A 12,754-nucleotide genomic window follows, 5' to 3' on the forward strand; every position below is an offset into this window, starting at 1 on the left:
TTCAGGATGGCCATCTCTCATCCTTATTATAACCAAAATACATTTTTCATTCAATCGATAAGTTGTTGAAGTGTTACAAGTCAAACAAGTCAACTATTTTTCCTTTGGTAAGGATTCACAAGCAACAAACAATAAAATGGATGGTTGTGGCAAACAATCAAGCATGGTTGGTTGAGAGGGCGAAATAACATCCTTGCTTACCACATTGGCTCTATCTTTAGACAGAAAAAAATTGGTTGAAGAAAAAAATGGATTCAGATTGAGTTCTGGTCAAGATTGTATTTGTAGAAAGGTGTAGGACCAATATTCCTTTCTCGTTCCCCACACTTTCCTAAATAGTCTTGCATTCTACTCATGAACGTCATGTACTATTGCCTGCATTGAACGTCCATTGATTTAAATCAGCCTAAAAGTGATAGCCATAACCATTTGTATTAATATGGTGTCTTGAGTATTTTGCAGCTGCACTTATCGAACCCATCCATTATAGGCATCTGACCAATTTAACATTGATAAGTAAAAAAGAACATTTAAAGAACAATGATTGCAAAGCTGATGCTAAAGGGAATTTTTAATTATGACACTATCATAAATAGTTGGTTAATCAACTTCACAGAATTTAGTTGGCTTTAGACTGACTGACCATTTTGCTTTTTACAACAAATCCTAATGGATTTTGAAGGTGGCATCAAATCAGCTATAGAAATGCTCTTTTTATGCATTCTTCTGTTATTGATGTACAAACTCCATTCCTATTTGCAGATATTTTACTTACCAGAAACTCAGGGAAAATTCAGCCACTTATGGACTGACAAGAGTAGTGTGGGTAACTGTGGTAATTAACTTGCAGTCTATTTTCACCAAGTGGCTGGGGGTGGAGTGTGCCTATATCCAGCTCTGTGATAAATACAAGGGTAGCATTGTTCAACATTTCAAAAGGGGATGTTCATCAAAACTTGCAACAATAAACTCTTCAATTCTTAACCCACTGAGCAATTCAGAGGCATTTCCGCATAAATGCTTGTAAAGTACACTTACACAGATACAAAGTTAAAAATCACACAACACCAGGTTATAGTCCAACAGATTTAACTGGAAGCACACTAGCTTTCGGAGCATCACTCCTTCATCAGGTGGTAGTGGAGGGCTCAATCCTAACACAGAATTTATAGCAAACATTTACAGTGTGTGTCTTTGTCAGACACATGCACACATATAATTTGTGGGGTGAATTTGTACTTGCAGGGTTACATTGTACTTTGCTCAAAAACTGCATGAATTCATGTAAAACTCTATTATCTCACTTTTAAGATTAGAATTAATCTAAACATCATGGCATAGACAGAGAAACACAGGGGGCTAACACCATCAACATATTGTCTAGCTATCACCACTTTAACAGCTAACCTGAGAATGCAACTTTTTCAAAAAAAAGGTTTTGTGATTTACCCATGAAAGAAGTGACACTGTTGTGTTGTGTTGTGTGATTTTTAACATTGTACACCCCAGTCCAACACCAGCATCTCCAAATCATGACTGTACAGATACAGTACTGCATGGTCTCTGTATCACTTACTGCAATAATTTCAATAACGTCAAATTAATTCATCACCAAATCTACATACGGAGAACATACAATAGTTATGAGACAATTGATTACTTTTTGGTGAAAACATTGTAATATTCAAGTTGCTGAATTGGAAAAATGCTGAACACTGATATATAATGGGTTATACATCAGAACAATTAATGAGCAACTTGACTGTCCACCATGACTGTATAGAATAGAATCATTTAGATTAAGAATTTTACAGTCCAGAAGGCGGCCATTTGACCCATTGGAGCTGTAACAGCTCCCGAAAGAGCCACTCAGTTGGTCTCACTCTCCAGCTCCATCTCTGTAGCCCTTTCACTTCAATACTTCCAAATATACACCCAGTTCTCTTTTGAAACCTCCTGTGGAAACCTCCACCACTTTCCCAGGCAGTGCATTCCAACTCCCTAACAACTCTTGAGTGAAGACATTTCTTGTCATCTCACCCCTTGCTCTCTTGTTGACTATCTTGAAATTGTTAGTTACTGACCGTTTCTTTTGACATTTCTCAAGGGTACATCGCCGACTTTATAGGAACTTTCAGATTCACAAAGTAGAGCTTGAATGACAAATTGTCTTTGAGTGCAGCAAACTGTTCAAGGGAGAATGTTCCTGGCTGTCAGGAGAGCAGCAGCAGCATTTTTTTCCCAAGCACTGTAGTGTGAACAAAACAGTCTCATTTGTGTTTGTACCCCATTATCTATAAAGTACAATGACCCCAATCACACCAAGGACTGAGCCATCAATTTTGCACTTGGAGCCAGAAATGTATTGATCTTCCCTGGAAATACTTTATACAGATGCAAAAGCAGGAACTGCTGTACACCCAATCGCTTTCACCCTAACTTCACATAAAACAAGGTACGGAAAAATCCAACTGCACAAACTCTTTGTATCTTTACCAAAATAGTCTTTGGCAGGGAAGATATGGAAATGTTGTTTTCCCCTTCTGCGAAGAGTTCAGGACCAGAGCACATAATCTCAGAATGCCATACATGTAAGACAGAGATATGGATGAATTTCTTCTCTCTAAGGGTAGCACATCTGTGGAATTCTTTAATGGAGAGAGCTGTGGACTTGGGTCATTAAGTAAATTCAATGCTGAGATCAGCAGAAATTTGAACAGTAAGGGAATTAAGGGTTATAGAGAAAGGCAGGGAAGTGATCTCACTGAATGGCAGAGCAGACTTCATGGATTGAATGGTCTACTTCTGCTCCTGTGTCTTATGCTCCATTACCCTCTAAACCAGCAACATCTACCACCCAAGGGAACAATGTGTGCAGAAGCAAAAGAATGTTCCCACAGTTCCTTCCAAGTACGTGTATTTAGCATGAAACCCTATCACCATTCTTCGCTGTCACAGGTCAAATTGATGTAGCTCCATCCTGAACAGTGCTGTGATGCCTCCACACCACATTGGCTGCAGCAATTCAAAGCAATGGCTCACCACCAGCTTTTCAAGGGCATATAGGGATGTGTAATAATGATGGCCTCCCCAGTGACAGCCACATTCCATAAACAAATCTGAAAATATCCAGCTGGAATTGGCTGTAAGGGTCATTCCTCTAGTACTTTCAGAGTGCTGTACTGTCAGAGATGTGACTCTTTCAGATGATACCTGAAATGAAGTCGCGGAGATGTGGTAAAAGAAAGAAAACCTTGACCATTAAAGCAGAGAGGAGGAGAAGAGTTACACTTAGTCTCCTGGTCAATATTTATCCCTTAACATAGGTCATCATATTGCTCCTTGTGGAGGCTTGGAGTGAGCCAACTGGTTACCATATATCCATCTCCCAACATGGGAAACCTCCAAAATCCTTCACTGGCTGTAAATCAATCTGAACAAGCTAGTGGTCATGAAAAGTGCTATATAAATGCAGGCCTGTCTTTCTCTTCTCAAACATGCACATTTCTGAATCTCTGATGAAGGGTCATCTAGACTCAAAACTTCAGCTTGCTGTCTCTCCGCAGATGCTGCCTGACCAGCTAGTGACTTCCAGCAGGTTCTGTTTTCAGTTCATTTTAGAAGCTCCATTGTTTGCCCACCAATGTTAACACACAAGTCTATTAGTCGTTCAGTGCAGTGTCTCTCTCTCCCACTCACTCTCTCTCTCTCTCTCTCACACACACACACACACACACACACACACACACATTGATGTGGTTGATTAAACTTTTGTAACTTGTTACCAATGGACACAAACATGTGACTGTTAACCTTGTAAAAGAATACATTATGATTCATAAACATTAACCTAAGGTGCACAAAGATTTTTGTTTTGATGTGCAGAGTACAAAAGCAGTACTGTTGAAATCAAGTAACCAACCACTAATATTAACTTTTTTGCAGCAAAATCAATCTTACCTTATCAAAATCAAAATGAATCACTTGAAAACTATTACTAAATAAATGTTGCTTATTCCAATATACTCTATGGGCAATCATCCACCTTCCACTGACTTGAACCCATCCAACTGCCAGTACCTCAATATGTACCAAGTACTGATCAATGTTGGCTGCCAGTCTGACAGTGCCTCGGTTTTAACAGGATCATTCTAGTTTTCAGATCCCTCCAATGCATCTCTCCTATCTAACCCCCACCCCCACACCCAGAAACACCTGGCAAATGTGTTGTCAGAGACGTGGCTCTAGGATCGGGCTCATCAGTCACATAAGGATGCAAGGAACGCAGGACTAGTGACACAGGAATTCCTCATTAGCAAGTGATTGCTGTTGCGGCCATTCTACCTTTGTAATCTTGTCAAGCTGTACAAAGAGGTCTCTCCGTGCCTCCAGTTCTGGGCTCTCATGCACCTGATTTTAATTGCTCCACCAGCAGACCACCAATCTTGGTGTCATTTGCAAACTTACTAACCATGCCTCCTATATTGTCAGCCAAGTCATTTATATAAATGACAAAAGTGAACCCAGCACTGATCCCTGTGCAACACTGCTGGTCACAGGCCTCCAGTCTAAAAAAACAACCCTCCACCATCACTCATGTTTCCTGCCATTAAGCCAATTTTGTATCCAATTGGCAAGGTCACCCTGAATCCCATGTGATACCATGGCACTCATTCATCCCATTGATGTGTGACATGCTCTTACCATGAAACACACCACAGCACTTTTACTGAGCCGTTCCTTTAATGCAGGTAGTGATCCACATCAGACTCTTTATCATCCCTCTTATTCGGCTCACTCCAACATGCATAACCCATTATTAGATAGTTACAGTCAGGTCAATTCAACCTCAAACACATAATGTTAACTCACCATTTCACAACAGTGCACAAAATATTTTTCTTGCAAAGCAATAGTTAGATAGCTCACAAACATCAGTGACCCGTGCCTAATGCATTCGGAACTTACTGTTGGCAATGCTGTCATTTTACTAGGAATTATCTTCAACAAAGAATCTCAGGCAAAAAAAAAACACAGGAAGGCAGAGAAACCTCTTGATTAACCAAATGCAATCCAATTTTATGATTTTACTTCTACCCAGTTAGTGACCAAACCTTAGTTTGGATTGCAAAATATTAATGGAAGTTCTGTGATGTAGGAACAGGAGCAAGTCATCAATCTGCTCAAACCTGTTCTGTCATGCAGAAGTTTTATTCTCTCTTTTATAGTCCAGATGAGGCAGATTCAGCAGATACATTAAACAATCTTGATCATTCACAGAAATTTTAAACAAAAAATAAATCTAGGCGATCCTTGGTTTGAAAAACATGAGACTCTCCAGGCAGCTGTAGTATGGGGAAATTGGTACCAGAAGGTAAGCACCAGCGAAGTGTAAGCCAACAATTCCATTAGCACTGTGACCTTTTATTCACCCTCCTGAAACTGCTCAAAAGATGAATAATCATTCAGAGGGAGAACTATCGTAGCTGGAAAATACTCAGAATTGAACAGTTATTCATCTCAAATGCACACGGTCCGTTGACCTGCACATAAAAGTCTCGCTTCAAAAGGATTGCAGTTTATACAGAGATTGAGACAGGCTGCTGGTGTCTATCTACACGACCATGACTGGCTGAAGACAAGGAGTTTTTGATTAAATGTGTCCAGAGTTAATAACTTCCTTAAATCTTTAGTAAGGGGTCACTTCACTTATGTCCCTCCAACTTCATTAAACACTGACTGACCTTTCCAGATAGTGTAACGGTGATAAGGTTAAAAGAAGAATCGTCCACTGTGAAAAATGGTGAAGACAATATTCAAAAGTAGCTTCACATTGGATTAAGCATCCTGCTAATGGTGCCACCCCACAATGAGTTGATGGGAACCCAAATGTAAAGGCACTGGCTCAGCAAAAACCAGCAAAACTTGGTTTTGAAAAGCTGCCTTGTCAGTAGCTGACCAAGTCAGAAGTCATACGACACCAGGTGATAGTCCACTTCACCTGACAAAGGAGTAGCACTCCGAAAGCTTGTGACTTGAAATAAACCTGTTGGATCATAATCTGGTGTCATGTGACTTCTGACTTTGTCCACCCCAGCCCAACACCGGCACCTCCACGTCACGGACACTGATAGAACATAGAACAATACGGCACAGAACAGGGTTTTCGGCCCATGATGTTGTGCCGAACAATTGTCCTAGCTTAAGCACCTATCCAATTGCCGCTTAAAGGTCACCAATGATTTTGACTCTGCCACTCCCACAGGCAGCGCATTCCATGCCCCACCACTCTCTGGGTAAAGAACCCACCCCTGACATCCCTCCTATACCTTCCACCCTTCACCTTAAATTTATGTCCCCTTGTAACACTCTGTTGTACCCGGGGAAAAAGTCTCTGACTGTCTGCTCTATCTATTCCCCTGATCATCTTATAAACCTCTATCAAGTCACCCCTCATCTTTCGCCGTTCCAATGAGAAAAGGCCTAGCAATCTCAACCTATCCTCGTATGATCTATTCTCCATTCCAGGCAACATCCTGGTAAATCTCCTCTGCATCCTCTCCAAAGCTTCCTAAAATGAGGTGACCAGAACTGCACACAGTACTCCAAATGTGGCCTTACCAAGGTCCTATACAGCTGCAACATCACCTCACGAGTCTTGAATTCAATCCTCTGCTAATGAATGCCAATACACCATAGGCCTTCTTATAAGCTCTATCCACCTGAGTGGCAACTTTCAAAGATCTATGAACATAGACCCCAAGATCCCTCTGCTCCTCCAACTTACTAAGAACCCTACCGTTAACCCTGTATTCCGCATTCTTATTTGTCCTTCCAACCTGGACAACCTCACATTTGACAGGGTTGAACTCCATCTGCCACTTCTCAGCCCAGCTCATCATATCGAAGTCCCTTTGCAGCCGACAATATTCCCCCTCCTCACTATCTACAAGTCCACCAATCTTCGTATCATCTGCAAATTTACTGACCCAGCCTTCGACTCCCTCTTCCAAGTCATTAATAAAAATTACAAACAGCAGAGGACCCAGAACTGATCCCTGCAGAACTCCACTTGTAACTGGGCTCCAGGCTGAATATTTACCATCTACCACCACTCTCTGACTTCGACCGGTTAGCCAGTTCTCTATCCAACTGGCCAAGTTTCCCACTATCCCATGCCTCCTGACTTTCCGCATAAGCCTATCATGGGGAACCTTATCAAATGGCTTACTAAAATCCACGTACACTACATCCACTGCTCTACCCTCATCCACATGCTTGGTCACCTCCTCAAAGAATTCAATAAGACTTGTAAGGCAAGACCTACCCCTCACAAATCCGTGCTGGCTGTCCCTAATCAAACAGTGTCTTTCCAGATACTCATAAACCCTATCCCTCAGTACCCTTTCCATTACTTTGCCTACCACCGAAGTAAGACTAACTGGCCTGTTATCCCTATTCTCTTTTTATGAACAGGGGCACTCTCCAGTCCACTCTCCAGTCCCCTGGCACCACCCCCATTGACAGTGAAGATGAAAAGATCATTGCCAACGTTCTGCAATTTCCTCTCTTGCTTCCCACATAATCCTAGGATATATCCCGTCAGGCCCGGGGGACTTGTCTATCCTCAAGTTTTTCAAAATGCCCAACACATCTTCCTTCCTAACAAGTATCTCCTCTAGCTTACCAGTCCGTTTCATACTCTTCTCTTCAACAATACGACCCTCTCATTTGTAAATACTGAAGAAAAGTACTCATTTAAAACCTCTCCTATCTCTTCTGACTCAATACACAGTCTCCCATTACTGTCCTTGATCAGACCTACCCTCATTCTCGTCATTCTCATGTTTCTCACATACGCATAAAAGGCCTTGGGGTTATCCTTGATCCTACCCGCCAAAGGTTTTTCATGCCCTCTCTTAGCTCTCCTAATTCCTTTCTTCAGCTCCCTCCTGGCTACCCTGTATCCCTCCAACGCTCTGTCTGAACCTTGTTTCCTCAACCTTATGTAAGCCTCCTTCTTCCTCCTTACAAGACATTCAACCTCCCTCGTCAACCAAGGTTCCCTCACATGACCATTTCTTTCCTGCCTGACGGGTACATACATATCAAGGACACATCGTATCTATTCCTTGAAAAAGTTCCACATTTCAACAACATCCTTCCCCGACAGCCTATGCTCCCAATTTATGCTCCTCAGATCCTGTCTTGCAGCATTGTATTTACGCTTCCCCCAATTGTAAAACCTGCCCTGTTGCACGCACCTATCTCTCTCCATAACCAAGGTGAAAGTCACAGAATTGTGGTTACCATCACCAAAATGCTCACCCACGAACAAGCCCATCACTTGTCCGGTTCGTTATCAAGTACCAAATCCAGTATGGCCTCCCATCTTGTCGGACAATCTACATACTGAGTTAGAAAAGCTCCCTGGACACACTGCACAAACACCGCCCCGTCCAATCTATTTGATCTAAAGAGCTTCCAATCGATATTTGGGAAGTTGAAATCGCCCATGACTACTACCCTGTGGCTTCTGCACCTTTTCAAAATCTGTTTCCCCATCTGTTTCTCCACATCTCTGCTGCTATTGGGGGGCCTATAGTAAACACCCAACAAGGTGACTGCTCCTTTCCTATTTCTGACTTCAGCTCATACTACCTCCAAAGGCAGATCCCCCTCGAACTGCCTTTCTGCAGCCGTTATGCCATTTCTAATTAGCAATGCCACCCCCCCTCCTTTTTTACCACCCCCCCTCAATGTTACTGAAACATCTGTAACCAGGAACCTCCAACTACCATTCCTGTCCCTCTTCTATCCATGTTTCTGTGATGGCCACAACATCGTAGTTCCAAGTACCAATCCACACCTTAAGTTCACCCACCTTATTTCTGATACTCCTAGCCTACACTTGAGCCCAACTCTGTGTACGCAAGTATTCCCTGTCAGTGCTACCTTCTCCACAGCCTCCCTACATTCTTGGACATCCTGAAAAACAGCTAACCTACTTGCTGAACTACAAGTCCGGATCCCATCCCCCTGCCAAATTAGTTTAAATCCCCCTGAAGAGTGCTAGCAAACCTACCTCCCAGGATATTGGTGCCCTTCTGGTTCAGATGCAACCTGTCCTGCTTGTACAGGTCCCATCTTCCCCAGAATGCAGTCCAATTGTCCAAATACCTGAAGCCCTCCCTCCTACACCATCCTTGCAGCCACATGTACAACTGCACTCTCTCCCTATTCCTTGCCTCACTGTCACATGGCACCAGCAACAACCCAGAGATGACGACTCTGTCCGTCCTAGCTTTTAGCTTCCAGCCTAACTCCCTGAACTCCTGAATGACCTCCCCACCCCTCTGGCACCAACGACATAGGTAGGAAATGTGCACCACGACTTCTGGCTGCACACCCTCCCCCTTAAGGATTCTGAAGACACGGTCCGAGACGTCTCGGACCCTGGCACCCGGGAGGCAACAAACCATCTGAGAGTTAGTGGTTACACCAACTTTATTTTTGGTTACCCTGAGACCTCTATAGTGGAAGTCCAGATGGTCAAAAGTCTTAAGGAACCTGAAAACAAAAATCTCCAACAGATACACCTTGATGTTTCCCAGGGCAATAGAAAAGAATAACCAACACATTGAAAAGAAATTCACAAATTAGTTAGAATTATTGCAGAGGGATATAGAGCCAGTGTCTTTCTGAACTTGGGCTCAATGTCAAGAGGTGGTTTTGTGCTGTTTATGGATTTGTTTTTGTTGCATATGGCAGTGAATCCATATGGGTGTATGAATTAAGGGCAGTATACATAAAACATGCAAGTTTTTTCCAAGACTCCACTGGCACCAATAAGCACATTGAAGGCCAGCAAATGCAATTGACCTACAGATTTTGCCAAATTTAGAAACTTCAAAGACGATTGTATTTCAATCTTCATATTTATTTCCTGTCTACGTTATAAATCTCTTGATCCATCGGGCACATTATGGACCACTGCACCAGATGTGGCCGGCAAACCTCTCGACTGGATTACTTCACAATCCTGTCTGGAATAGTAAAGCCAGGAGGTTGCTTAGTAAATATTAAGAGTCGTCAGCTGTCTTCCCTCTAAACTGGCCATGAGTTGGAAAGTTCTCTTGTGGCTCAACTATAAGTCAGCCCCTTTAAATGACCATCCATGCATGCCTACACCAAATTTAAAGGGATCATGCGTTTAAAATTAAAGTCCTGTGTACTCCAGAAGAGAAATTAGATGGTATGCTGTTTGGGAGCCATTATAGGTGATGAAAGATCCTAAGACCGGAATAAAATTGCTCTCACATCCTCTTTGATCCCACTTCTGAGCAACTCACCTCGATCCAGTTCAAAAAGGGGCCTCTGACACTCATCATGCAAGAACTCTTAAGTTTCCAAGGAGTGACGAAAACCGGGGAGGCATCGAGAATTACCCAGTTTGCATCAATCAGGCTTCTAATCCCAGGTTACAGTGCAAGTTGATTCAGGCTCTTCGAATTTTTGATGTAACTGATTGCGTAGATAGAGCCAAATTTTCATGGTAGGTTGGGGGAGATTAGGACAAGGAGAAATGACCTTAAAAATCAGAGCTAAACCATTCAAGACAGACCGTTGAATCATTGAATCAATTCCAACAGTGTGGAAAGAGGCCATTCAGCTCATCAAATCTCAATGACCTCTGACGAGCATCCCAGGCCCAGCCTACCACCCGATCCCATTAACCCCAAATATACCATGGATAATCCACCTAGCCTGCACATCTCTGGACACTACGGGACAATTTAACATGGCCAATCCCCCTAATTGAGGAAGGAAACTGGAACAACCAGAGGCAACCCATGCAGACACAGGGAGAACGTATAAACTTAACACAGAGTCACCCAAGGCTGGAACCGAACCAGGCTCTTTGGTACAATGAGGCAACATGTCTTCACTCAGTGACATAAAGTGACCTAAAGATCTTTATCTCCCAGGGTAATAGATGTTGGGTCACTTCATTTTAAATTGAAGCTCAATAGATTTTTGCTTTAATGACATATGAAGGGACATGAAGTTAAGGTTAGCTGATGCAGGAAAACTGCAAAGCAGTAATCAGTCTCCTGAACATTGAAACATGGTAGAGGTGGTGAACAGCTTTTTGCAATTTCCCCACGTTGAGCTCAGGGGATAATGAATCAGTTTGTGAACCGCACCCAATCCCTACCTGGCAACATGGGGTTTGGTCCCAACACATTCCACGAGGTTGGTAGCAGCAGATGTTGTACCTCCAAAGTCAGATTTTTATCCAGTAATGCCACATTGTCGGAGGATTCGCGGAAGTTATCCATTATCCGAATAGCATTGAGTGCTTCTTGTGATCCAGCACTGCTCACCAGGAACTGTGCCATGTCATGCACAGCGTCCTGGACATATTGGAAATTCTCTTCTGCCAGCACAGAAATGGGGAGTCCTTTCTTGGAGGCACACAGCACAACTTTCACCGTCTCACAGCAGTTGTGAGCTGCAAAGAGAAAAGAGAAATACATGATAAAGATTACAATAGGCATGATTTTTAAAATAACGTTTCAGAGCATTGATCAGTGTTTGAGCTGTTCTGGTCTACCCCAGCTGGCTGAAATACTGAGGCACCAAAACATGGATTAAATCAGTGAACTAAAAAACGAACTACAGGTGTTGGAAACCTAAAACAAAAACATGAATAGCTGGAGAAACTCAGCAGGTCTGGTGGCAGCTGTATAGAGAAAACAGTTAATTATTTGTGCCCAGGGGTCCTTCTTCAGAAAAGTAGTCAATTCTGGAGGAGAGAATGTAGAACCAAATTCAGAGAAAACAAGGCAAAGACATGGTGGTAGAGATAGGATTAATTGTAGAAAGAAACAAAAGGGAATGGATCATTTGTGAAACTAATTGACATTCAGGAATTAGCAGTAACTTAACAGGCCAGCAATTGTATTGCGCTTACAGCACCTTGGCCTATCCAATTCTGATCCCGGTACTCAACAAGCAACTGATTGATTTTTCTGTGCAATGATCTTGTCAAAGATTAGGATTTTCTACCTTGCAGTCATCTCACTTCGAAGAAGGGCAGACAATATTGTTTCAGAAACAAGCTACCTCAGTAGATGATGCTTTTCTGCTTAAATATGCCACTTGGTTATGAGAGCAAACTGAATACAATACAGCTCCTTTGGCCCCTTTGCAAAAATCAAGATTCACAGCATCATCTCATACTACTAGACAAGCTTCCCCTGGCACTTAAAAGTGACATGCCTTTCCATTTCTCCTTCCTCCTATGATGTACCAATATTATAAACTCAAACACATTATTCTTTAACCAGTACCACATTAAATTTCTTGCCTTTATGGCTTTCATCCTTTATGGTGGACTCCTGAACTAATGACCTCAGCTAATAAACCCTCTGTAATTTGTTTGTGTGGGGTTAAATTCAGTATGCAAGGTCTCTCTATGTCTTTACACAGACATTCTGGAATGATACTTTCAGGTTGCTGCATGGCTACACGGTTTAGAGCAAACACTGGCCTCAACCTAGATTTCAAACTAAAACTATGACTGAGAAAGGAGATGCGGCCGAACGTTAATATCTAGACGCTGTCTGCAGGTGTGAGCATCAATTCAGTTTCAGGGAAGGCAGTGACATTGTAACAATGGACTGGAAACTCAGATCCCTAGGGAAACATTGAGGTCAGGTCTCATGATAAATGGTGAAACTCAAATTCA

At 42.4% G+C, this 12,754-nt stretch overlaps 1 protein-coding gene across 8 annotated transcripts in view; it reads right to left on the bottom strand.

The window, feature by feature from the left end:
• LOC132834379 (A-kinase anchor protein 13-like) overlaps positions 1-12,754 on the bottom strand; it is a 416,727-nt gene that overhangs the window by 254,882 nt on the left and 149,091 nt on the right. For all 8 annotated transcript variants that reach the window (XM_060853223.1, XM_060853225.1, XM_060853232.1 and 5 more), the window contains one exon: positions 11,219-11,515. In XM_060853223.1, the coding sequence (XP_060709206.1) occupies positions 11,219-11,515 (297 nt within the window). The remainder of the gene's footprint in view (positions 1-11,218; positions 11,516-12,754) is intronic.

The sequence above is a fragment of the Hemiscyllium ocellatum genome, chromosome 39 (assembly GCF_020745735.1).
Source record: "Hemiscyllium ocellatum isolate sHemOce1 chromosome 39, sHemOce1.pat.X.cur, whole genome shotgun sequence".
In the NCBI taxonomy this organism is placed as follows: domain Eukaryota; kingdom Metazoa; phylum Chordata; class Chondrichthyes; order Orectolobiformes; family Hemiscylliidae; genus Hemiscyllium; species Hemiscyllium ocellatum.